At 42.3% G+C, this 27,562-nt stretch overlaps 1 protein-coding gene across 1 annotated transcript; it reads right to left on the bottom strand.

Moving 5' to 3' along the window:
• Positions 1-27,150, bottom strand: adss2 (adenylosuccinate synthase 2). Its single transcript, XM_029685290.2, has 13 exons — positions 26,885-27,150; positions 10,267-10,369; positions 9,380-9,448; positions 9,211-9,261; positions 7,459-7,525; positions 5,970-6,077; positions 5,779-5,860; positions 5,532-5,658; positions 4,647-4,801; positions 4,063-4,187; positions 2,981-3,078; positions 2,624-2,773; positions 1-2,475 (listed from the first exon to the last, which is right to left on the bottom strand). Exons 1-13 carry the CDS (start codon positions 27,080-27,082, stop codon positions 2,423-2,425), a joined length of 1,386 nt encoding a protein of 461 aa, XP_029541150.1. The 5' UTR covers positions 27,083-27,150; the 3' UTR covers positions 1-2,422.
• Positions 27,151-27,562: the final 412 nt, after the last annotated feature.

The raw sequence follows: 27,562 nt of genomic DNA, 5'->3' as shown, positions 1-27,562 counted from the left end.
ACCGTTTGACCATTTTAATATACGCTTCTTTGCTTGAGGACATCACTGTAACATAGGTGAAAGCAATGGTCTAACCATCTTCTCATCTACCCACTCACTTACAGATGAGCCTCAAGGTAGAAATATACATTTTACAGGTATTCAAACCCAAATCAAAATGTGTATTTATCACATCAAATAAAATCTTATTGGTCACACACACCTTTAGCAGATGTTATTGCGGGTGTAGTGAACAGGTGTAGTAGACCAACAGTGAAATGCTTAGTTACGGGCCATTACCAAGGGCCCAGGTTAAGATTTATGGTAAATAAAAACATGAAAGTCTTGAACGGGAGCCCAAGGCACAGTTAGTCCTGAAAAAACATGTCATAGGGGTGGGTGTCCGGAGGCATATAGTTTAGGATTAGCAGACAGAATGCCTTCACCTTGTATGGGGAGTTTCAGGTGGGTGTTGACACTACTGACAGGGTAAGTATCTCAACTGATTAGTTGCTGCTATATGTAAAGCAGAAAATGTTTACCACATTGTGTGGCCTATGGGCAGGCCATTGGATAATCTATAGAAACAAGGATAAGCAGCATTTAAAGACATCCCATTAGTTTAATTTCCAGTGCATGTTTTCATCTTCACACCGAGTATACTTTAGCTGAATACCATAATCGCTGATATAATCTTAGAATCAAAAAGACACAGGAGAAGAACAAGACTGACATCATATAGGCCTAGCAGAGATAACTGCTCTACTGAAGACAGACCTAACAATGTACCTGACAGATAGTAACTTATGTAGTGACACTAGTTTGACACTTCCATATTAGAAAGAGAAAGCACTTCGCCACCAACGTAGAAACCCATTATTTCACAGGAGCCTACAGCCTTCTCTGTAGAGACCTACAGATACAAAGGCAAACAGATATTGTATGAGTAGTCCTCCATCTCTGCATGAATAGGCACCCTTCGACAACTGTTATTCAAGGTACAAAGTCAACCTTGAATACACGCCTTTCCTAGTAACAATTTTACCATGAAAAATCAAGCAACTCCGGTGTTAATGTATGGATCGAGTACATAAACAGAAGAGGTCCTTTCATGTCTTTAAAAATCTTAATTTGAAATATTTAGATTGTATATCAGTGATGGGAAAACCCATGATTCAATTCCATTTCACTTAAACAGCTCCAGTTTATAAAAGCAAAAGTTCTATATAGTTGTTACCGAGCCAGGAGGCGATCTGCTGTCTAATACGCTACATCTGCAGAAAACCCACACATCCAGCAGTTGCAGAAAATAATCCATCATACCTAGTCCTAAAATCATTAAAATAGAAGTAAAATATATACACTGTTGTGATTGAGTAGAAGTCCTGAGACTAGAGTTCAGCATATCAACATCATGTGTTTGCGTTGGAGTTTAAACTTAGAATAGCATTGAAATACATTCTTGCGTCATTTCAATGTGGAGTTTGATAGGTGATCTTCTATCAAAATGTTAACTGACCCCTGTTTTAATGTCCAGTAGTAACACAGCTTTCTACTGCTTTGAAATAAAAACTCATTTCTAGTCAGCTGGGGAAATTACTAAGAGGTTGTTTGATTGTGACGCCTCTAAAATGCCCATTTAAGATTGTATCTCTAGTAATGGCAACTATGTTGCATGGAACAAGGTCATTATAACAGTAGCAACATATTCTACATTTCCTGCCATTATTACAATTGTATACAGAGACATTGACAGTTGTCCATACAGAAACTTTGTATCTTAAGTTGCTCGTGTGGGTCGTTTCATGGCCATGGGCTCCTTGGCCCATGCTAGGCATAAGAACACATTTACACAAACTGTTTTCATCACAGAACAGGCACAGAAAATTGGTGTATGAATCAACCAAGTCCCACTGCAGTACTGTACACATGAACATGGTCATATCGTTTCTGACATTGGCTTGCAGACGGGTCAATGACAGTGTCACACACCTGGATTTGAGTATGGTTTTGTGTGATTTGAGTGTGTGTGTGGTGTGCAAGGATGTCAGGATAACAGATCCATAAAGAAAGGCCAGAGGCAGCTCTGAGGGCTTTCTGACAAACCAAACATGGGGAGTAACAGACGTAGGCTGGCAAGCAACTGAAGTGTACTTCCCTGTTAACGCCTGAGGAGGCCATTTTGAAGAGTCCCACACAGGTCTTCAGAGACAGAGAGAGAATAAGGAGAGAGCGGGATCATGGATAGGATGATAAGAGCATCCCCAGGAGCAGCTCCCAGGTTGGTGTCTGTGGTGTGGAAGTGAGTTGGGGACCGAGGAGTGGCATAGCATAGGACCAGTAGCATAGGACCAGTTTCCCAGGCCACTGGAACCAGGTAACCATCGGAAGAGAGGCGGGACTGAGGGTCAGGTTTGGTGGTGGCTACAGTGTGGAGAAGACCTTAGAAGATCTGGATCATGGACTCCCGAGACTTGCCTACGCCAATCCATTTCACTGTGGGTGAAAAGTACTTATTGAATAGCTTTACCAATAAAACAACATGTCCCCAAATATGGTCCACACCTGTGACCACTACAATGTATTTTCACCCCATCTGAATCAACCTGACATCTCCAGGTATTTTGGAGAGGGGGGTTCTTACCGGGCACACCGAGGTGCTCCTCAATGTAGCGGACGTATTTCTGGGCGTTCTCTGGCAGCTCATCAAATGTTCTGGCGGTGGAGGTGTCACTGTTCCAACCTGGCAGGGTGTCATACTGAACCTCAACGCTCTGTAAGACTTCCTGGTTGGCTGGGGAGAGTTGTGCACAACGTCAGGCCATTGGCTGCCATAAACTTAAGACAAGACTTGGAATACTGCAATTAAAAATATAGCATAGCTCCCTTATTCAGTTCACTTTATTCTCATTAACAAGTACAGAAGCATCATTGTTATTGTATTTATTGAGGATCCCCATTAGCTGCTGCCAATTGGTTGCTGTTTTGATGAGCAGCCTACCTGGAAAATTAGGTATATTTTCACCGTTCACAGAGTACGACACACCAACTTTGATCTCTGGGAGCACATCCAAGATGTCTAGTTTGGTCAGAGCTAAGCTGAATGGGAGGACAACAGAACATTGAGAGTTTAACAGGCATGGTCACCAACACCCAAATAGAGAATGTGTACAAAGCTGAAGTCTATTCAAGTACACTACATGGTATGTGGACACCGCTTAAAATGAGTTGATTCGGCTATTTCAACCACACCCATTACTGACGGGTATATAAAATCTCCATGGACAAACATTGGCAGTAGAATGGGATTACTGAAGAGCTCAGTGACTTACAACGCGGCACCGTCATAGGATGACACCTTTACGACAAGTTAGTTTGTCAAATTGATGCCCTGCACCAGGTTATCTGTAAGTGCTGTTATTGTGAAGTGGAAACATCTAGGAGTGACAGAGTTGCCATGAAGTGGTAGGCCACACAAGCTCACAACCGGACCACTGAGCTCTGAAGCGCGTAAAAATTGTCTGACCTCAGTTGCAACACTCACTACAGAGTTAAAAACGGACTCTGGAAGCAACGTGAGCACAATAACTATTCGTCAGGAGCTTTATGAAATGGGTTTCCATGGCCAAGCAGTCGATCACAAGCCTAAGATCCCCATACGTCAGCTGGAGTGGTGTAAAGCTCACCACCATTGGAATCTAGAGCAGTGGAAACGTGTTCTCTGGAGTGATGAATCACGAACTTGACTGGCCTGACTGGCCCTGACCTCAACCCCATCGAACACCTTTGGGATGAATTGGAACGCCGACTGCAAGCCAGGCCTAGACACCCAACCTCACTAATGACCTTGTGGCTGAATGGAAGCAAGTCCCTGCAGCAATGTTCCTCCATCTAGTGGAAAGCCTTCCCAGAAGAGTGGAGGCTGTTATAACAGTGAAGGGGGGGACCAAAATCATATTGCCCATGATTTTAGAATAAGATATTCAACAAGCAGGTGTCCACATACTTATATTGAGACAGTAAGTAAAAAGCGGGAGGTGTGGTGATTGACAGTACAGAGTTGAAGGGGGTGTGGGGACTCACGCAGTGAAGCCGTTGATCATGTGCGCATATTTGATGAGCACCAGGTCCAGCCAACCACATCTCCTTTTACGGCCCGTGGTTACACCCACTTCTTTCCCCCTTGTCTGCAGGAGCTCCCCAATGTCCTTGGAGAAGAAAACAGGCAGACCCTTTAAGGCTCAGATTCACTTTAAGACCCTGACAAAGTAAAACATGGACATGTCAAGCTTGAAATGTGTCCATTCTCTGCCCTGTTCAGGTTGAGGAATTGGTTATTTTGGTTTTGCTGGGATTATTTCACAAGCGCTATCAGAGGGAATGGTTTAGCAACTATCCTTCCCAAAACCATTTGTTGTTTCAATACCCACATGCCTGAGCCTGTGGTGTTCACAGAACACTCACTGGAATTCAGAACACTGATGACTCAATCAGCAGCTATGCCATTCCCCCAACATTAACACTAGTCTACATTCCTCTACTCACACTGGAAACAGAGAGCAGGAAAGAATTTGCACCATGTGAACCAATTTGACTCTAGCCCGTAGCTTTCAAAGGCAAGAAGGCATGGCTTCCCTCAAGTTAGAAAGACAGGCTGACATTCTTACATTGAACTGCTCTGAGGGAAAGGCTCCGATGCCAACCCGGGTGGTGTAGGCCTTGACCACGCCATACACCTCACCCACGTTCTGGGGCGGCATGCCTAGCCCCGTACACACCCCGCCCACTGTGCAGTTAGACGAGGTCACGAAAGGGTATGTTCCTGGAAAAAAAACACAACGTACCAAAACGATAAACATCTTATGTCCTCCTCGGTCAAATTCGTACAACAGAGGATTATCATATCACAATGACTGTATTAACACAGCTTGTAATACGAGTAAAGGAAACTAAATGATTCAGTCTTAACATGCCATGCAAACAATCTCTGTGTCAGGTCTCTGTGTCAGGTCTCTGTGTCAGGTCTCCGTGTGGTTAAACAGAGGTGGACTTTCCAGTCCACACTAATGGGCCTTTCAGGTCAGAGTAAGGGAGGGAGAATTTCACCCCTCCCATACATGTCTGCACAGGTGCAAAAACCATTCTCCTTTATGCAAATAGCATTAGCACGGTCATACGACACCCCCCCACTTTGACCTACTACCATTATATCAATGAAAAAGAACATGGTGACCTTCAGTACATAGCAACCCTCTCTCTCATTAAGTTGTGTGTGTGATCTCTAGAGTGCTTTATGACTGAACAAATGAGGGAAAGTGACAATGACAAAGCACCCAGCATTTCTCAGAGTCACGCATGGTGTAGGAGTGCTCTCTGGTGTTAGGCTCAGTGAACATGTTGTTCCAATCCTCTGACAGCTCTGATAACACTCTTTCAGTGGAATTAACTCACCAGTAGAAATGAGCTTGTTTAATTCAAAAGGGGTTCATTGGCAATTTACACAGTGACAGGGGTTAATTGACATTGACACAATGACAATGGGGGATACTCACCGAAGTCAATATCCAAGAGGGCGGCGTTGGCTCCTTCCACCAGGATATTTTTGGGAGGTCCATGTAAGGCCCCGTACATGTAAAAGACCCCGTCTCTCACCATAGGCTTTACCTTCTCCACGTAATCCTGGACAAGAGCACACCACGCAAACACTTGAACCAAGAATCACACTGACATGTAGGACATAACCCCTATGTTAAACCAGTGATGACTTTATTCAACTGATATGGAGGACCTGTAGCTCACCCTCAACTTCGACAACTCCCCATCGATGTCAATCACCAGGGTTGGATACATAGACTGATACTGCGAGGCTAAGACTTTAAATCTACAAAAAATAGACGTCACAGTTACATTTTCACCTAACTGGAGCTAGTTGTACTCTGAATAAAAGGATAGTCATTATTGGCCATATGCGGACAAGGCCACACCCTCACCTTTCAGAGAACTGCGTGAAGTCAGACATGAGATCACATATCCGGAGGCCGCTACGGGCTGCTTTGGCTGAGTACACCGGGCCAATCCCCTTTTTCGTTGTTCCGAGGCTGCGTGAGGAATACGAAGTAACAAAGTAAATCATTAACAATACTGAGTCACTGACTGTCCTTCAGCCAGTATGTGTGTGTGTAGGGTCAGACATGTGACAGTTGTAGGGAAGTAGCTAGGCCAGGGGACTTTTCATGGGGCTGGAACGTCACCTGCTGCTGACTGAAACAATGTTGCTGCAATAAGGGTTGGAGAGCATCACAGTCACATGGTGCTGCTAGGGGATATCTGGTGACGTCAGGTCCCTGGTCTGATGTAAGGTAGGGGATGACTTCATGTGGGAAAAGACTTATCAGTGGGAAATAAGTGGTCTTCTGGAACTGAGAGTATCATGAGTACTAACTCCTTCAGTAAAGATACTAAAAGAACGCAGGACAGGTCCACCATGAGACAAGTCACGCTCAAACTACAGATGTAATCCAAGCCTGTTTTAACTCGGTTATTTGCCTCTCTCAGAGGTAAGAGTGAAGTTGTAATGCCTGAAGGTGTTGAAATTCCACAACTTGTGATAAGCCTATAATGAGTGACTTGCCCTTTTTACTACCCATGGGAGAGAAACGGGCACAATAACTAGCTGTTGAGAATGTTCCAACGCTGCAGATCGTTTGACACAAGAATTCTATCAGGGCCGTGGGCTTATTTTGATGCCCAACAAAAGCTTAAAAATGCCCAGCATATCAGAGCGATGTCCTGAGCCTAAGCCTGTGCTTACCACCCTCTTCTCAGAACTAGATTGGGCATCTCCATTACATGACTAACTGGTAAGAGTAAACTGCAATAGCTACATTACTAACTGGTAACAGTAACCTCTAATAGCTACAGTGTAGGATTTATTTGCTTCCTCCAGATGACATTGTCAGATAGAACAGGAAAGAAACTATTTCCAAACATGAGTAATACAATGATGTATCACTATATGGGAGATCATGAAGGTTTACCATTGCATTAACCCCAGACTACAGTACAAGCACATCATCATCACATTTCCTTCAGGCAGCACTCAAGGCAAAACTTTTAAAATACTGAAAACAGCTCCACAACAATGGCGCAGAGAGAGAAAAAAGTGATATTTAATATTTGACATCTCTGGAGATTTCGCAGTCAGTTGAGGTTGTTTCAGTACTTATGCTACACTTACTAAGCTAAAAATGTTTTTACTGGGTATCTGCCATAGGACAGGGGAATCTTGTTTTCAGCTCTGCTTCAAGCTGGAGTCAGTTGAGGTTGTTTCATCTAAGACTAGACGTTTAGAAGCGCTAATATACTACACATTCGCCCATAGGAGAGGGAAATCCTGCTTTTCAGCACTGCTGCAGGCCAAACCATTACTGAGCCATACTCTAATCCAGGAGAATGACAGGTGGTAGGTAGGGTTCTTACTTCTTGCCTGCTTGCTCTTGTCTCTGCTGCTCTTGCACACCGTCGACCGCTTGATGGAAATCAAACACTGTGGGAGGTAGAGAAGGGCAAACTCACAATCCGGTCACCTCACCCCCTTTTCTGCTCCTTACTAAAACCCTAGCGCCCCAATTATCTCCCCTTTCTCCCGGAAGTGTGCCCTTGTGCAGTTGACTCCTCCCGACACATTTAAAAGCATTGGATTGGTATAAGCTTGGATGAGAAGGAGTTGGAGAATCAACAATAAACTTACACCAATACTTTCCTTTTTAATCCATGAAGGGAAGTGAACAGTAGAGTCTCTCATCCAGCCAGAAATGGCCCCTCTTTCTCACACTAGTCTCTAAAGCGGCCTTGCAAAGGCACTACTACGCAATCTCTGTTTATAAGAAGTGGCATCTCGCTGCGTTGACTTAACCGTTTGGCACATCTTTGACAATGAGCAGGGAGACAAAATGACTCAAGGCACAACAAGTCTAGTGGAGCAGAGTTCGCCACTCAAAGGGTAAAGAAATCTGTACATACTAAGGACCAATAACAGCGCAACAATCAATTCACAGCTAAGGTAGTTTGCCTAATTTCTGTGAGTAAAATGTAATCATTTTTTCCCCTCCACACCTATTCAGATAGCAAAATGGGCCAAGTACAGGCTAGTGGAAGGAGAAGACTGAATAACGTAGCCTAATACAAGTCATTCTGATTTTACAAAAAAAGTGCTATTTAACATTCAGAGCGAACATGACTTATCCTGGAAAACAAAGCCAGTTCACCGATATAAAAACAGGCCTTCGGAGTGCATCTTAGGTCAAATCAGTCCTAATGTGTGCACAAAATACAAAAGGGCCCTAAAATAGCTAAGATAATTAATTGGCCACTTTCATCCCCCAACCCCCATATAACAGAAACATGTTCCCCATGAAAGCCATGCAGCACTTTTATCCACTTGTTTATGAGGAACTCTTCTGGGCACCAGCTTTACACTGACACTGGCAGTGGCATTCACTAGCTAAGAGACCAACTGTTGATACTCAAAACACTAATGCATTCATGATGAAAAGAAAAACATTGATGATAGAAATTAAGCAGACTCATTATTCCCTTTAACAGCCAAACATGAGCATTGCATATCTGTCTCCAGTCCTACAGGCTTATAAATTCAGCAAAAAAATAAACTTCCCCTCACTGTCATCTGCGTTTATTTTCAGCAAACTTAACATGGGTAAATATTTGTATGAACATAACAAGTCTCCCTGTAGCGCTGTCTTAGGCGTCTCACAGTACAGACATTGCAATTTATTGCCTTGGCCACATCTGCAGTTCTCATGCCTCCTTGCAGCATGCCTAAGACACGTTCATGCAGATGAGCAGGGACCCTGGGTATCTTTCTTTTTGTGTTTTTCAGAGTCAGTAGAAAGGCCTCTTTAGTGTCCTAAGTTTTCATAACTGTGACCTTAATTGCATACCTTCTGTAGGCTGTTAGTGTTTTAACACAGGTGCATGTTCATTAGCTGTTCATGGTTCATTGATCAAGCATGGGAAACAGTGTTAAACCTTTTACAAGGAAGATGTGTGAAGTTACTTAGATTTTTACAAATTATCTTTGAAAGACAGGGTCCTGAAAAATTGACGTTTCTTTTTTTGCCTGTTTTATATAGTAAAGAGACTATAGTGGGGCTGAAGTTGTGGATTTAAATGCCCTTTTAGTATAAAGACGCCCGATGAGGCAGGGCTTACCAATGTGTGCTCTGTCTGAAATGATCAGCCTCTTGTCCCAGCCCTCCAGACCTGAACACACACGGTAGAAAAAACATTTGATATCACCATTAAGCAACATGGCAATCTTCTAGGCATGGGAGTAAAAAGGGACTTAAACTATGAAAAAGGATAGCTCCTTTATACTCACTTTTGCCTTTGCACACATTCTTCTCAGCCTCCTCGAAGAGGCCAGGCAGGTGGATCACTACCCCATTACCTGTGGGATAGACCGACACAGACAACATGGAAGATATGGAGAAACTGATGCATCAGTAAGCAATAAGGAAAGAGCAGTGAAAAACCCAAATTGAATTTGATCTCAAGTGTTGTGGGCTATAAAGAGCTAAGTACTCCATCAGAGAAACAGGTCTGCTGTTCCGCTGAGCAGCGACCAATCAACATCAAGGCCAGAAATTAAACTAGTGTGGAGAGGGCCATAACCTGTTCTGCACAATCAGCCTGATTCAAGATGACTTTTTCTCATGGCAAACAGTGCTCAGGATTCTGAAGGGTCCCGAACACTTGTTTGGGATCTGAAAGCCTGACTGTGGAGCTCAACTAGACGGAAAAGGATTGATCCACTTTACATTCTATATGTTGAACTGCTGACGAGCTGTGGGTTAAGAGCCAGAGGACATATTTGTTGTGTTGCCAAAATATGCTAGACGTCAGACCATTAGCAAAATGAAGTTACTGCAGATAAAATGTGATCTATAGCACTCTACTGCGTTAGCCTGCGAGTTGGCTCCCAGTCAAGTCAATCACTTGTGTGGCATCAGGCAAAGCTGGAGCTATTAGAATATAATACAGATTGGCTAGATTTAGATGGGAAAAGTCATTAATATTGGCTGCTTGCATACAAAAGTGTGTATGGAAACTGCACAGGAGATCTAAACAAACATTTATTTGTTCTTTAAAGACTAGAGATTATAACTGACTTAGTAGTAGACCATGAGGGTTACTTCACAGCTCCATCCTTATTGTGAAATCATCTTTCCTGTTCATTCCTCGGTCAGGCGGCTGTTTTCTACCCACCAATGAAAGCAGTGACCTTGGGGTTGATAATGCCGCTGGGTAGAAGATGGAAGTCATACTCCACAGAGTCCACCACCACCGTGTGTCCTGCATTGTTGCCACCCTGCAGAGAGGGACAGAGTCAGTCACCATAGAGACACACATGACATTCAAAATTGTGAAACAAAAATCACACCAACAGAAGCAATGTGAAAGGCTATAGCTTTACTTTTCACAATTTAACATTGGACATGGAAGAAACAAACCTGGCCCAATATTTTGGAGAGTGCGATGTTCTTTTGAACACACATGGTTTGAGATGTATTTTTATGTATTTTATTTCACCTTTATTTAACCAGGTAGGCAAGTTGAGAACAAGTTCTCATTTACAATTGCGACCTGGCCAAGATAAAGCAAAGCAGTTCGACACATACAACAACACAGAGTTACACATGGAGTAAAACAAACACACAGTCAATAATACAGTATAAACAAGTCTATATACGATGTGAGCAAATGAGGTGAGATAAGGGAGGTAAAGGCAAAAAAAGGCCATGGTGGCAAAGTAAATACAATATAGCAAGTAAAACACTGGAATGGTAGATTTGCAGTGGAAGAATGTGCAAAGTAGAAATAAAAATAATGGGGTGCAAAGGAGCAAAATAAATACAGTAGGGAAAGAGGTAGTTGTTTGGGCTAAATTATTGGTGGGCTATGTACAGGTGCAGTAATCTGTGAGCTGCTCTGACAGTTGGTGCTTAAAGCTAGTGAGGGAGATAAGCGTTTCCAGTTTCAGAGATTTTTGTAGTTCGTTCCAGTCATTGGCAGCAGAGAACTGGAAGGAGAGGCGGCCAAAGAAAGAATTAGTTTTGGGGGTGACCAGAGAGATCTACCTGCTGGAGCGCGTGCTACAGGTGGGTGATGCTAGGGTGACCAGCGATCTGAGATAAGGGGGGACTTTACCTAGCAGGGTCTTGTAGATGACATGGAGCCAGTGGGTTTGGCGACGAGTATGAAGCGAGGGCCAGCCAACGAGAGCGTACAGGTCGCAATAGTAGGTTACAATAGTAGTATATGGGGCTTTGGTGACAAAAAGGATTGCACTGTGATAGACTGCATCCAATTTGTTGAGTAGGGTATTGGAGGCTATTTTGTAAATTACATCTCCGAAGTCGAGGATTGGTAGGATGGTCAGTTTTACAAGGGTATGTTTGGCAGCATGAGTGAAGGATGCTTTGTTGCGAAATAGGAAGCCAATTCTAGATTTAACTTTGGATTGGAGATGTTTGATGTGGGTCTGGAAGGAGAGTTTACAGTCTAACCAGACACCTAGGTATTTGTAGTTGTCCACGTATTCTAAGTCAGAGCCGTCCAGAGTAGTGATGTTGGACAGGCAGGCAGGTGCAGGCAGCGATCGGTTGAAGAGCATGCATTTAGTTTTACTTGTATTTAAGAGCAATTGGAGGCCACGGAAGGAGAGTTGTATGGCATTGAAGCTTGCCTGGAGGGTTGTTAACACAGTGTCCAAAGAAGGGCCGGAAGTATACAGAATGGTGTCGTCTGCGTAGAGGTGGATCAGAGACTCACCAGCAGCAGAGCGACATCATTGATGTATACAGAGAAGAGAGTCGGCCCAAGAATTGAACCCTGTGGCACCCCCATAGAGACTGCCAGAGGTCGGGATAGCAGACCATCTGATTTGACACACTGAACTCTATCAGAGAAGTAGTTGGTGAACCAGGCGAGGCAATCATTCGAGAAACCAAGGCTGTCGAGTCTGCCGATGAGGATGTGGTGATTGACAGAGTCGAAAGCCTTGGCCAGATCAATGAATACGGCTGCACAGTAATGTTTCTTATCGATGGCGGTTATGATATCGTTTAGGACCTTGAGCGTGGCTGAGGTGCACCCATGACCAGCTCTGAAACCAGATTGCATAGCAGAGAAGGTATGGTGAGATTCGAAATGGTCGGTAATCTGTTTGTTGACTTGGCTTTCGAAGACCTTAGAAAGGCAGGGTAGGATAGATATGGGTCTGTAGCAGTTTGGGTCAAGAGTATCCCCCCCTTTGAAGAGGGGGATGACCGCAGCTGCTTTCCAATCTTTGGGAATCTCAGATGACACGAAAGAGGTTGAACAGGCTAGTAATGGGGGTGGCAACAATTTCGGCAGATCATTTTAGAAAGAAAGGGTCCAGATTGTCTAGCCCGGCTGATTTGTAGGGGTCCAGATTTTGCAGCTCTTTCAGAACATCAGCTGACTGGATTTGGAAGAAGGAGAAATGAGGAAGGCTTGGGCGAGTTGATGTGGGGGGTGCAGTGCTGTTGACCGGGGTAGGAGTAGCCAGGTGGAATTTTTATTTATTTTTACCTTTAACTAGGCAAGTCAGTTAAGAACAAATTCTTATTTTCAATGACGGCCTAGGAACAGTGGGTTAACAGGGGTAGAACGACAGACTTGTACCTTGTCAGCTCGGGGGTTTGAACTTGCAACCTTCCGGTTACTAGTCCAACGCTCTAACCACTACCCTGCATGGCCAGCCATAGAAAAATGCTTATTGAAATTCTCAATTATAGTGGATTTATCAGTGGTGACAGTGTTTCCTATCTTCAATGCAGTGGGCAGCTGGGAGGTGTTCTTATTCTCCATGGACTTTAGTGTCCCAGAACTCTTTTGAGTTAGTGTTGCAGGAAGCAAATTTCTGCTTGAAAAATCTAGCCTTGGCTTTTCTAAATGCCTGTGTATAATGGTTTCTAGCTTCCCTGAACAGCTGCATATCACAGGGTATGGTAGGATGTGAATACAGTGGAGGTAAACCTAGGTATTGAGTGATGAGAGATATTGTCTCTAGAAACATCATTGAAACCAGGAGATGTCATTGCATGTGTGGGTGGTGGACCTAATAGGTTGGATAAGGTATAGTGAGCAGGACTAGAGGCTCTACAGTGAAATAAGCCAATAAACACTAACCAGAACAGCAATGGACAAGGCATATTGACATTAAGGAGAGGCATGCTTAGTCGAGTAATCAAAAGGGTCCAGTGAGTAGTGAGGTTGGTTGGGGTCACGGCGATTTAGACAGCTAGCCGGGCCATCGGTAGCAAGCTAGCATAGGATGGAGGTCTGTTATTAGCCACCTCGTGCGTTTCCGTCGGTAGGATTAGTGGGGTTCCGTGTGGTAGAGGAAAAAAAACAAAAAAACAATAGATATAGTTAGAGGCCCAAGAAAAAATAAAATAAATTGTCTGATAGGTCTATTCAGATAGCAGCCGATAAGACAGCTAACGGTTAGCGGACCGCAGATCGGTGTTCAGGTAACGTCGCGACGAAGGAGCCAGCCGGATAACTCCCTCGGGTAGATAACGTCGGTAGTCCAGGTGTGAAGGCCCGGTGGGGCTCCGCGTTGGCAGTAAAACGGGTCCGGATAGGTGATTGTAGCACAGGAGTGACTGATGGAACTCTTCAGCTTGCTAGCTCCGGAATAATTGATGTTTGCTCCGGAATCGACGAAAGCATATAGTCACATGGATAGCAGCTAGCTAGCTGCGAGTTCCAGGTATAAATGTCCAGAGTTAGCGGTTGAAATCCGGGGACATGGAGAGAAAAATAGGTCCGGTATGTTCCGGTCCGAGCAGCACAAAACTGGCGATAGATTTTCGAGCTAAAGGATAGCGGATGACCACAAACCGCGGTTAGCTGAATACTAACGATTAGCCAATAAAGAAGCTAACTAGCTTCTGATTAGCTTCAGGCTAGCTTCTGGATTAGTTTATATGGAGGATTACTTAAAAAAATAAAAAAATTAAATATAAATCGGTGAGGCAGATTGCAGGAGAGTGTTTTGAAAATGAGTTTATGGAGAAAAAATATATATATATAAAAAAAGTATGCGAAGAAAGTTGTAAAAAAAAATATATATATATATATGGGACACGACACGACAAGATGAGGACAAAAGACGTCTGAACTGCTATGCCATCTTGGAGCAATGTCTCTGACCCTGGAACACTGACACTGAGACCAAACATTACACCATGGTACAGATTGCTCAGTCATAGCTGAGGGACACTTGACACAGGATCTACAGCCATTTTAGCAGGCAGTCCGAGGAGATACAAATCTGCCACTAAATGGTTGGGTGATTCTAGCGTCTTGTCTTCATATTAGTTTACCAAACAAAGTCCATCCGAGTCTAACCAGGAGTGCTTACAAAATAACATTAAACCATTTTTAAATCTAAGATGACATGAGATAAAATTGCTTGTACCCAGAGAAAGAACATCCAGTGCCTTCGGCATGAACTCTACAACTGGAGGAGTCTCCTTGTGCTGGTCTGGGAGGGGTTGCGTGTGATACATCAGTCTGGTTTTGCCCCATGCCTTCACCTAGCAAAGAGCAGGCCTGGGCCCAGTTGTAGTATTTTAAGGCTAAGTTCATCATTAGAACCTTCGCAGGAGCATAGTTAAATCTCCGAGCTGTTTCCCAAAACCATCAGTAATAAAGTTGCACTTGAAAACGCTCGTTATTTACCAACTGCCTCAGACCACTCAAGCAGACCACTAGAAACAGCTAAGTGCGTTGTTAAAAATAAAATAAAAAATTGGCCTGCATGCGTACCTTTATTCACAGAAGATCTTCGTTAAACATAGAATCATGTTAATTTCCATGTAAAAGGACCCATGAGCACCAACATGTTAAGTTATTTGAATGAGTTTCCTGTTTCCTTTTGTGAGGGTGGATACTTAGTTTTTGTCAGAACTCTAAATTTGTAACACTTATGAACTCAGAAGTTAATCAAGCAGCTGACCGAACTACGCAATATTTTACTTCTGGGTTAGTCTTCCAGAAATTAGCTATAGAATAAGCCACCTTAATATTTGCAGCCATATAAAGTGGTCATCTTTCTAGGAGCTGATCTGTCATCAGTACTGTGGAATAATTCTAATGTTATGGTAAGATTTGAATGGATCTGAGAGCAGAACTGATGTTTGATAATATCAGTACACACATGCTCCAACGACGCACTTAGTGAACGCTCTTTCGAGGTGGTGTTTTGGAAAACGCATGTAACATTTTTTGCCATTATAGGAAGAACGCATCGTTAAAATACTTGTAAGCTTAAGTTCCATCGCTATCGGGAAAGCGTACCCTGGGCTATTCCTGGCCATGGCAGTGCTTGGACAAGTGAAGGGGTGTGCGTAGATGTCTCTCCTTTTTTGTTGCATTTATGATGTGCCCCCAGCTGCCTGACCTGCAACAGGGGGCTGCGCCAGACGTATCGTTACTGCCGCTCGGCTGCTTTCAATGAATGGGACCCACCTGGTTCGTGTTAGGTTTCAACACGTGAACATAGGTGGACCAAAAAACCTGACCTGCAAATCTGAGAATGTGGATAGATTTTTAAATTCTGTCTATACCATGGCTTCTACCCTTTTATTAGTTTGAGATATGGCCTCATCTCCCAATGCTGCATACTTCCCATTTGTCACTTAAGGCTTGCTTGACCCACTTTGCAGCCATTGCCATAAAGACATTTTTTATATGCGGCAATAGTTCACACAAAGAGACACTTGCTGAGATGAACCAAGTCATAATTTCCAACAATAACCTGGAACATTCTCTAATGTGATATGTATCCGTTCGCCTCCCGTGACTGTCACAGGACTGCTAGTCTCCCTTGGACGACGTCCAATGTTCCCCACCTAAAATTGGCTGGTGCGATTAATCCCATTGGGTCTGAAGGGGTGAGGGGGGCACAGGGAAGAGCAGCCTCTGTGTGGCAGGATTTGCAGGTGGTAGGATTAGTCCATGGCTTGCCACTTTAAGCACCTCAGTTGAAATAGTCACAGAATACCATCAATTTAGTGTTTTCCTGAATAGCATGCCTGTGACAGCATAATTCCCTATGAACTGATATAATTAGAAAACTTTATTAATTTGACCATCTACAGTTCTGAGCCTGGAGAGTAATGCAGCCACATTGACTTACAGCACATTCTGAAAGTATTCAAACCCCCTAGACTTTTTCCACATTGTTACGTTACAGCCTTATTCTACATTTCCCCCGCTCAATCTACACACAATACCACATAATAACAGGCTAAGAAATCTTTGCATATTTATACATATAAAAAATAATGATATCACATTTAAATAATATCACATTTACATAAGTATTCAGACTAGGTTCAGTACATTGTTGAAGCACCTTTGGCAGTGATTAAAGCCTCAAGTCTTCTTGGGTATGACACTACAAGCTAGGCACACAGGTATTTGGGGAGTTTCTCCCATTCTTCTCTGCAGAGCCTCAAGCTCTGTCAGGTAGGATGGGGAGCATCGTTGCACAGCTATTTTCAGGTCTCTCCAGAGATGTTCGGTCAGGTTCAAGTCTGGGCTCTGGCTGGGTCACTCAATGACATTGAGACTTGTCCCAAAGCCACACCTGCATTGTCTTGGCTGTGTGCTTAAGGTCATTGTCCTGTTGGAAGGTAAACCCTACGCCGCAGTCTGAGGTCCTGAGTGCTCTGGAACATGTTTTCTTCAAGGCTCGCTGTACTTTGCTCCATTCATCTTACCCTTGATCCTGACTAGTCTCCCAGTCCCTGCCGCTGAAAAACATGCCCACGGCATGGTGTCAGGTTCCCTCCAGATGTGACATTTGGCATTCAAGCTAAAGAGTTCCATCTCGGATTCATCAGACCAGAGAATCTTCTATTCTTTAGGTGCCTTTTGGAAAACTCCAAGTGGGCTGTCATGTGCCTTTTACTGAGTAGTGATTTCGTCCTGGCCACTCTACCATAAAGGCCTGATTGGGGGAGTGCTGCAGAGATGGTTGTCCTTCTGGAAGGTTCTCCCATCTCCATCTCCTCACTTCCCTGACCAAGGCCTTTCTCCCCCGAATGCTCAGTTTGGCCGGGTGGCCAGCTCTAGGAAGAGTCTTGGTGGTAGCAAAACATCATCAATTTAAGAACAATGGAGGCAACTGTGTTCTTGGGGACCTTCAATACTGCAGAAATATTTTAGTACCCTTCCCCAGATATAGGACTCAACAATTCTGTCTTGGAGCTCTACGGACAATTCCTTCAACCACATGGCTTGGTTTTTGCTCTGACATGCACTGTCAACTGTGGGACCTTATATAGACAGGTATGAGCCTTTCCAAATCATGTCCAATAAATGTAATTTACCACAGGTGCTCCAATCAAGTTGTAGAAACATCTTAATAAGGATGATCAATGGAAACAGGATGCACCAGAGCTCAATTTCAAATCTCATAGCAAAGGGTCTGAACACTTACGTAAATTATATTTCCGTTTGTATTTGTCGTTATTTTTTATTACATTTACAAACCTTATAAAATCCTGTTTTTGCATTGTCACTATGGGGTAGTGTGTATAGATTGGATTAAAATGTTTCCCCCCCTCATTTTACAATAAGACTGTAACCTAACAAAACATAGAAAAAGTCAAGGGATCTGAACACTTTCTGAATGCACTATATATACACACACACACGGCATAATGAATCTTTAATACCCTCTTGTTTCTCTGATTTGTCAGTGTTTTTTGGGTTATGCCAATAGCTTGGACATGATCCTCCAACATATAAACATTTAAATAATTGAGATCACTAGAGATGTTCTGAACAACCTGCAATTACTAGATTAGAGAACTCAAAAAGAGCATACACCCAGAACTAGAAAACATCTCCATAGCAACGATGTGCCAAACAGTGGCCCCATGTAAAGCATTAGGCCTAGCTATGTAAAGAGATCTGTTACCTATTACTAGCCAGTGGGGCGTTTCCTGACAGACCAAAAGGCTCAATAAATGGAAAAAAGGTACAATAACTGAGGTCGAGGTAGTAAAATGAAAGTAAAGGTTCTTTCAAGAATAATACAGCCACACAAACATTCCTTGGATAACCCTGAGAACTTGTTTTACCTCCACAGGCAATGGATGGCCTGAAACAGGACACTAAGACAGCAGGTGGCAGGACTAACATGCTGACCACACCGATTGTGTGCGCGAGGGTTGCAAAATAAATTGACACATACATGTTATTCAATCATTGCACCCACACAGCTCGCGAGCATCTGCATGGCCAGGAGCTAAAATAGAAATAGGTTATATTTGTGACGCTCAACGCGCTTGCAAGTCTGGCCTCTCCCATCTCCTCTTTGGTTTTAAGAGCATATACCCACGTGCCATCTCATTGGTGTTGAGGAACATATACCCACGTGGGTGATTGAAAGATGAACAGACCCAGTCGTAGTACTGCACCGTAAAGTTGGTTGCCAGCCGCCATATAAAGCCCAAATAAGTAAAAAAGAAGCCTGAGGAAGGAGTAGAGATGAGAAATGAATTTGGTTTACCGTTTTATCTGTGGATTAAAAGTCAGATTAGAGGACCTTGTGCATTTCAGGTAACAGCCCAATGTTTATAGCTCGCTAAATTGCCATAAACTTTTATTGCTTTTCGACATATCCCCAAACTAATATAATTGGTTCAGAGGATGTTTTGATATTTCAAGCTGCGTGTCCTGATCACTTCTGGTTTGGTGAACAAAATCAACATGCGCGTGTCCGGTTTGGTAAGAACCCTGCTCTAAGGACAGGCTCGTTCTCACACCTTGGAGATATCTGTGGACCAGGGAACAAACCCAAATTGCTCTCTATAACTAGGTTTCCATCCAACCTTTTTATGAGTGTAAAGTACATGACACGTTTTTAATTTTTTTATCTGTCACGACAGGCCTGATGGAAACAGCACATCAGTAAACTTTCCAAATAACTTATCCATAACAATGTAGGTAGCCTAGCCGCACTGTATCTGCTAGTTGTTGGCTAGAGGGCTAGTGCCAAGACCAGAGCAGACAGTCGCTATACAAAACAACATTTGTTTCTGACAGAGTTGAAAATGTGATAGAAACTCAACCATAAAAGTTCCTTATATGTGCACTGTGTCATCACACACATCCTTTTGTCCACAACAAGTCAATTTGATGGAAACAACTCTGGTGGGAAAATGCATAGTTTTTATGCCAATTTTAGAATATTGGCATGAAAATCTGTCGCCAAATGGATGGAAAGCTCATGAGAAATGTCTGTCTTTGTGCAAGACATGTCCAGAATCAAGCCAAAGGCTTAAAAAGGTGTCAGGTAAAACGCAGCAATCCAAATTCCTGCCTTCCTTGTCTCATCATTGCTTTACAGAGAATGACTAAGCTTTGACAGCATTAATTCTCAGAACTGTGGTAGTTGAATAAGAAATTAAATCCCCATGATAGCCTAGCAACATCTTGCATTTAATAGAGTTGGAATGCATTCCCAAGTCCTGGATTACATTTTTTTTTTTTTTACACAAAATGCATCTGATTTTATACTCCATTTTGAGCTTTTTAAATCAGGATCTCTGTTTCACCTCCTCTGGCCATCATACAACTTGGTGGTGATCATAAATATCACAATTACTTTGGTGTGATCCCCAAAGACAACAATTCACTGTCATGGTCACTTGGGCAGCCACTTGAGAGCAGCAGAATAGAGTATCAGCACTGACACTTAATTAGTAAGACTTGGAAATGTGCTCTTTGTTGTCCTTTCAACCTCATGTTGCAAGTAAGAAAAACCTCAGATTTCTGTCACAGCTTCTTTTTTTTTTTTTATAAAAAGAGAAACACTATATTCTCCCTCTTACACACATGCCATTGTGTAACATAGCATTCCATTAAATGATACTCAGCGAGAAGCATTGCAGATATTGAGATGAGCGCAATGCAAAACTTCTCACACAGTATCTACAACATGGTAACTACAGGACTCAAACAGCAGACCCAATGATGTGTTTCAGCAAGGGATGCACGATAAATATGTGAACATATCGGAATCGATATAGCTAAAAATGCCAACATTGGTATCGGCCCGATGTCTAGTTGAACGCAGATGTTAAAAACCAATGTCAAAGCTATCGTGCATACCTATATAACGTAGGTACTGGACGTAATGACACCATGTAAAATTTTGCGCTACACAGTGCAACACAGCATTCCTAACCTAGCCCACAATGTCTGCTGTGTGGATGGAGCAGTCCAGTGGAGCAGTCATTTGAAAGAGTAAGAACATTTCAGCGAGACAACTCAAAGGTGAAATCCATTAAACCAAGATAATGGAATTCATTGCACTTGACAATCAACTGTTCTCTGTCGTGGGTGATGTTGGCTTTTGCAGACTGGTCGAGCACCCGTAAACTCTACCAAAAGTGCTATTTGTAAGATGTTGCCCTACCGGAGTTACACTTCAATAGCGTCACCGCTATTAGCTTCACGACATACATACTATGGAACACCGTTTGGGTCTTTGCGTGTCAAAAAGGATACAGTAGCACTGTCAAAGCTGTACAAAAAAATCTGCAAACACCAGCCACGAACAATGTGTTTATAATACCGCGTTGGTAATAAAGCATAATTTGTTCGAACGCAACTTCTGGGGTAGCTAGCTTTAACTTGGTACCTAGCTAGCACCAATACAAGCAGCCTGAAAACAACGACCAGTAGAAACTGCAGTCATTTTCATTTTTCTTAGCAATGATTTAGGAATCCTTGTGAGGAAGTATTTGCTAAATTGCCACTTGTTGTTCGCCTACTGAAATTCAACTTCAGTTCATGAAAATAAATAGCTAGCTACTTAACCCTGTCGCCCAAAGCTAACATTATAAGCAGCCAGCTAGCTTCCTATGGCAAGTGAGCTCAACCGGAACGGGTTGTGTGTTGTGAAGCTAGCCACAATAAGGACAGGGCACAAGTGGAATTTACAGTTTGCCTTCAAAATAAAAATGTCATTGACAGTGATGCAAATTAATACAAATAGTAGAATTATGCCATACTTTTTTAAGGCTTTCCGCAAAATCCACGATTGTGGCTAATCCTTATTGTGGCTAGCTTCACATAGATGGGTCCAACCACCAATAAGAACGGTCTTATAAATTAGGGTTATTTTAGATGACACCTAGCTATATAGTTAGCCAGGTAACTATAGCTACTGAAACAGATGTCGTTTTGCTATGTTTTTGGGAAAGAACAACATTGTTTGCATCCAATTTATGACCAGCACTGTAGGTACGAGAGACAACTTTACCAGCATCATAGCATATGTAACGATGAATCGTTGCGACACATGAAATACGAGTGATAGTGTAATAACTACGTTAAAAAAACATGAACGTGTTAAAGTATTATTTGACGTGCAGTCATATTCAGGTCCTGATTGGTCAACAAGTTTATTTGACATGTCAAAAAGTGTCATTTGACATCTCTTTTTTTGACACGCGAAGACAAAATGCATTCCATAGAAATCCTGGTTGAGAATGAAACGACTGAACAAATTAACAACGAAACAGCACAAGCAAGTGAAGGAAATAGGTTGAGATTATGCTTTACTGGTAATGGGGACATACGTAAATGCCAACAAAATAACTTTTGGGTCAGTGTGGTGTGTAACCTTTATTTAACTAGGCAAGTCAGTTAAATACTGCCAGATGTGATACAGCCTGGATTTGAACCAAGGACTGTAGTGACTCTTGCACTGAGATGCAGTGCCTTAGACTGCTGCGTCCATGTGTGTGTGTTTTAACTATTTAACTGTACTAGAATGCTTAAAAGTCCGCTAAAATTGAAAATAAATCAATAAAAATCGGTATCGGTTTATTTGGCAAGGGGAAAAAAATGGATATCGGTATCGGCCAGAAATGTCATATCGGTGCATCACTAATTTCAACGCATGAGCTTAACTAACTGATGTCGTCATGACATCGCCTTACAAGCGAGATCAAGGAGTTCTATTCGAGAAGCAGTTTGAGCCTCCATGCTTCAACGCTTAGTTGTTGGGGAAATTGACCCGAGATTGTGTTAACTTCGTGCATGCAACTTCATCTCGCCAAGTCTACCTTTAATTGGTTTATTTTTTACATGCCTATAGCCTTGGCAGTGTACCAGCTACAGAATGGAGAATTATTGCTATGTCAACCTGTTATCAATTCATAGTGACGGAAGGGGCGCATAAATCAGGGTTTAAAGTTCACGGTCACAGCGACAGATTTCCATCATATGGATTCTGGAGAGGATGTTTTTGAGATCAGTGTAGATCCACTGATCTGGTTTGGGGGGTCTGGTTTGGAGATGACATAGCCTAATACAGAAGCATGTCTGTTCTATGAAATATATTCCCAATTATTTTTATTTCTCTGTTGGAACTACACCTCAATGGTGTAGGGGACAGTATTTTCACGTCCGGATGAAAAGCGTGCCCAGAGTAAACTGCCTGCCAGCTAGGATTTGCATAGTATTCGTAGATTTGGATAGAAAACACTGAAGTTTCTAAACATGTTTGAATGATGTCTGTGAGTATAACAGAACTCATATGGCAGGTGAAAACCTGACAAAAATCCAACCGGGAAGTGGGAAATCTGAGGTTTGTAGTTTTTCAAGTGATTGCCTATCCAATATACTGTGTCTATTGGGTTAAATTGCACTTCCTAAGGCTTCCACTAGATGCCAAGTCTTTAGAACGTTGTTTCAGGCTTCTCCTGTGAAGGGGGAGTGAATAAGAGCTTTTGAATTAGGGGTCTGGCAGAAAGCCTTGAGTTTAATCACGAGTGCGAGCGCCGTTCCTTTTAATTTCTAAACACATAGGAATTGTCTGGTTGGAATATTATTGAAGATTTATGATAAAAACACCCTAAAGATTGATTATATACATCGTTTGACATGTTTCTTCAAACTGTAATGGATGTTTTTTAAATTTATTTTTTACTTTGACTGGACTTAGTCCAGTAATCCAAAATGCACAAGGCTAAAACGCGAACAAAAAGGAGGTATTTGGACTTAAATATGAACTTTATGGAACAAAACAAACATTTATTGTCTAACATGGAGACCTGGGATTGCCATCAGATGAAGATCAAAGGTAAGTGATTAATTTTAACGCCATTTCTGTCTTTCGTGACACCTCTCCTTCTTTGGAAAATGGCTGTATGGTTCTCTGTGGCTAGGCGCTGACCTAACATAATTGCATGGCGTGCTTTCACCGTAACATTTAAAAAAAAATCTGACACAGCGGTTGCATTAAGGAGAAGTGTATCTTTAATCGTATGTTGAACACTTGTATCTTAGATCAATGTTTATGATGAGTATTTCTGTAATTTGATGTGGCTCTCTGCACTTTCACCGGATGTTTGTTTGAGACAATGCATTTCTGAACATAACCTCATTTGAAATTGGTGCATTTTTGGACATAAAGATTAACTTTATCGAACAAAACACGCATTTATTGTCTAACATGGAGACCTGGGAGTGCCATCCGGTGAAGATCAAAGGTTAGTGATTAATTTTAACGCCATTTCTGTCTTTTGTGACACCTCTCCTTCTTTGGAAAATGGCTGTATGGTTTTCTGTTGCTAGGCGCTGACCTAACATAATCGGAAGGTGTGCTTTCACAGTAAAGCCTTTTTGAAATCAGTCACTGTGGCTGGATTAACAAGAAGTTTATCTTTAAAATGGTGTATAGTACTTGTATGTTTGAGGAATTTTAATTATGAGATTTCTGTTGTTTTGAATTTGGCGCCCTGCAATTTCACTGGCTGTTGGCGAGGTGGGAAGCTAGCGTCACTTGTACCAGACAGGTTAAGCTGTTTGCACTGAACTCACATGCATGAATGCTGCTGACACTCCAATGTATTGCTTTTTGAGCTCCGGACATCGATTATCTGAGGAAAAATTATAAACACTCTCTGAAGATGGTATTCTCAGCGCAGGAACAATATAGTGAGGACAGAGACTGGTCTGCGCAAATTTTTTTGTGCGTTTTTCTTTTGTTGCAGGCCATCTAATAATTCAGTCAGGTAATAGTTGTTTAACTAATTTCACTATCTGACAATAGTAGGCTTTAAATTACATTGACGTTGCTCCTGGTTTTCTATTTCTAAGCCTTACTGAACGAAGAGCTGTTTGAGAGCAAAATTAATGTCTCTTTTAGGTTAACGGAATCAAATGATTGCATTAAAAATCAATGGCAATTTGAATGCACAGAGATACCATGACGCGCTCCCGAGGCCCAATCTTGTGCAATTTATCCACTGCCAGCACCTCGTGTTACAGCATGACACAATTGTACACAATTCCTGGAAGATGAAAATGTCACAGTTCTTCTATGGCCTGCATACTCACCAGACATGTCATCCATTGAGCATGTTTGGGATGCTCTGGATTAACGTGTACGACAGCATGTTCCAGTTCCCGCCATAATCTAGCAACTTCACACAGATTAGGGCCTAATGATTTTATTTCAATTGACTGATTTCCTTATATTAACTGTAATTTAGTAAAATCCTTCATTTTTGCATGGTGAACTTATAATTGTGTTAAAATCATTTCTGGGCTCATTTCTGGAAGTGGAAATGACATTTTAGATGGTGTCAGCATAACTTTATTTTTCATTCATTTTGGAGTGTAATGCCCTTTAAAAAGGTCACCAGAACCGAGCTTCAGTGCAATATAAAAATTATCCTGAGGACCTAGTCTTTTGTGTCATCGTGCCTTATCACCGCACATTGTGGAGCTCACAGTAGAGGCTGGAAAATGTGTATGCTTCAGATTTTTAGAATATCACATTTGCATAAGTATTCAGACCCTTTATTCAACCTCCAAGCAGGCTGTCATGTGCCTTTTACTGAGGAGTGGCTTCCTTCTGGCCACTACCATAAAGGCCTGCTTGGTGGAGTGCTGTAGATATGATTGTACTTCTGGAAGGTTCTCCCATCTCCACAGAGGAACTCTAGAGCTTTGTCAGAGTGACCATCGGGTTCTTGGTCACCCGATCAAGGCCCTTCTCCCCTGATTGCTCAGTTTGGCTGGGCTTGCTCTCGGAAGAGTCTTTGTGATGCCAACTTCTTCCATTTTAGAATGATGGAGGGCACTGTGTTCTTGGGGACCTTCAATGCTGCAGAAATGTTTTGGTACCATTCCCCAGATCTGTGCCTCAACAATTATGTCTCAAGAGCTCTAAGGACAATTCCTTCGACCCCGTGGCTTGGTTTTTGGTCTGACATGCACTGTCAACTGCGGGACCTTATATAGACAGGTGTGCGCCTTTCCAAATAATGTCCAATAAATTTTATTTACCACAGGTGGCCTCCAATCAAGTTGTTGAAACATCTTAAGAAATATCCATGGAAACAGAATGCACCTGAGCTCAATTTAGTGTCTCATAGCAAAGGGTCAGAATACGTATGCAAAATATGCAAAAAAATGTTTGTGTTTTTGCTTTGTCATTATGAGGCAGTGTGTCTAGATTGATTAGGGGAAAACAAATAATCGAATCAATTTTATAATAAGTCTAATTTAACAAAATGTTGGAAAAGTCAAGGTGTCAGAATACTTTCCGAAGGCACTGTATGTGCAACAGTATTAGAAGTCTGAATCACCTTGCAACGCAAGACTGAACTAAAATGAAAATGCAAAACTAGGCCATCTTATCTGGTGTTAAGTCGTGCAATATGAATGTAGCTAGCTCTGGCTAGCTATAGACGCGATATAATTCAAGGTGACATTAGCAATGCAGTGCTCGACGTTCATCATCGACAATTTATTTGGTTGCTCAAGTAGCTAACGTTATCTAGGTTTCTGGCTTAGTTAAATAGCTAGTAACCAACTGCAAACCAATAATTGCGCTAGTTAACAAGTACAAGTCTGACCAGGACCCGCATCTTCCATACATAGATAACTACAACATTTTCACCAAAGTTAGTTTACTAATTACAACAAATCCAGCTTTAACTAGTTAACGTTAGTTAACTTAATATTCTGGCTACGTCGGGGGGTTGGTTCTCCTTTTAGTACAGCCAGTACACAACGGTGGCTAACTTGTTAGCTTTGAGATAGATATAGAAGTAGACCAATATTGGACAAAAAGAGTTACTCCTTACTCCAAGAACCTCACATGTTCTGTTTAAAGGGCAAATTGGCTCTGGAAATACTACATCTAACGTTAAACGTGAATCGATTCGCAATTGCGGTACGGTTATAGAAACAAATCCCTCTAACATCAGCTCAAAATATTTACACAGGTGTCAAATAAAACACTTCACACCGTTTTAATCGTTTAAAAGTTGCAGACGACAATATTTTTTAGTGACAAAACATTTGTGACGTCTGTACCGTTTATACAGCAGTAACAGTTACAGGGGTTCGGGGACGCAGATACTAAGCTAATTACTAAAGGTACTGTAACATTAGCCCACTGTCTACCGTAAACAAGTGCTGTGACCTGGACATATGGCCGTGTAGGAACCCTATAAAAAGGTGTATCAATTTAACCCAAAATGATTTGTCGCCGATATGAAAAATAAAGTCCTAATTTGGTTCCAAAATGTGTACCTTAGGCGATGCGTGTGAGTCGAGCATCACGGCTCTGACTTAAAAATACTCCCCGCTGCAGAAGACCCCTTAGACATTTGACTTTGTGTATGGAACTGAGAGTCATGATCAGAGGCTAGGTAGTTAGCTACACGTTATTTGTAACCGCAACCACATGTTTCGAATGTCCTCCAGCTAGCTTGCTAGCTAGCTAGCATACATTATAATTTACCTGGCATCTGCAAACGATATCAGCGTCCTGAGCGAGCAGGTCCACAACCTTCCCTTTGCCCTCGTCGCCCCATTGAGCACCAAGCACTACAGTCACTCTGTTGCCAATATTTGGTCTGGCCACGTGTGGCTCTGTACTAGTGCTATGGGCTGCACCGTTCGGTACCGCATCTTTGCTCCTACTCTCCGACATGACCATCTGCGTCTCTCTCTCCACCGCAATCTGGTTTTGGTAGTCGTGGTGGCAAACTAGCTAGCTCTGCGCGCGCTGTGAAAGACGTCAGCAAAAAAAATGGACCCCGTGTCACCGAATTTCGAAATGTTTCAAAATAAAAGTCTCCTCATAATAATAAAACAAGTGTTATTAAAGGAAAAATCCACCAAAAACCACTCATTCCTATAATTTACAGTGTTAACACTAATATGTGAGAACAATATTGTTTATGATTAAATGTTTCTGATTGGCATAATAATAAAGTAGGCTGATAGTCCCTGTGCCCAAGAACACCAAGGTAACCTGCCTAAATGACTACCAACCTGTAGCACTCACGTCTGTAGCCATGAAGTGCTTTGAAAGGCTGGTCATGGCACACATCAACACCATCATCCCAGAAACCCTAGACCCATTCCAATTTGCATACCGCCCCAACAAATCTCTGTTGCACTCCAAAATTTCCTT

This window comes from Oncorhynchus nerka, linkage group LG16 (assembly GCF_034236695.1).
Source record: "Oncorhynchus nerka isolate Pitt River linkage group LG16, Oner_Uvic_2.0, whole genome shotgun sequence".
In the NCBI taxonomy this organism is placed as follows: domain Eukaryota; kingdom Metazoa; phylum Chordata; class Actinopteri; order Salmoniformes; family Salmonidae; genus Oncorhynchus; species Oncorhynchus nerka.
The sequence above is the reverse complement of the archived record's forward strand: the minus strand, read 5'-3'. Positions and strand labels throughout refer to the sequence as shown.

Bases quoted from the DNA above. Each gene is read 5' to 3' on its own strand.
- adss2 (XM_029685290.2), bottom strand. From the start codon at position 27,082: ATGGTCATGTCGGAGAGTAGGAGCAAAGATGCGGTACCGAACGGTGCA. The intron at 9,449-10,266 runs GTGGGTAGAAAA...TCTATCCCACAG, and splicing joins CAAGGTCACTGCTTTCATTG to GTAATGGGGTAGTGATCCAC. The intron at 4,188-4,646 runs GTAAGAATGTCA...TTCTTCTCCAAG, and splicing joins TTCCCTCAGAGCAGTTCAAT to GACATTGGGGAGCTCCTGCA.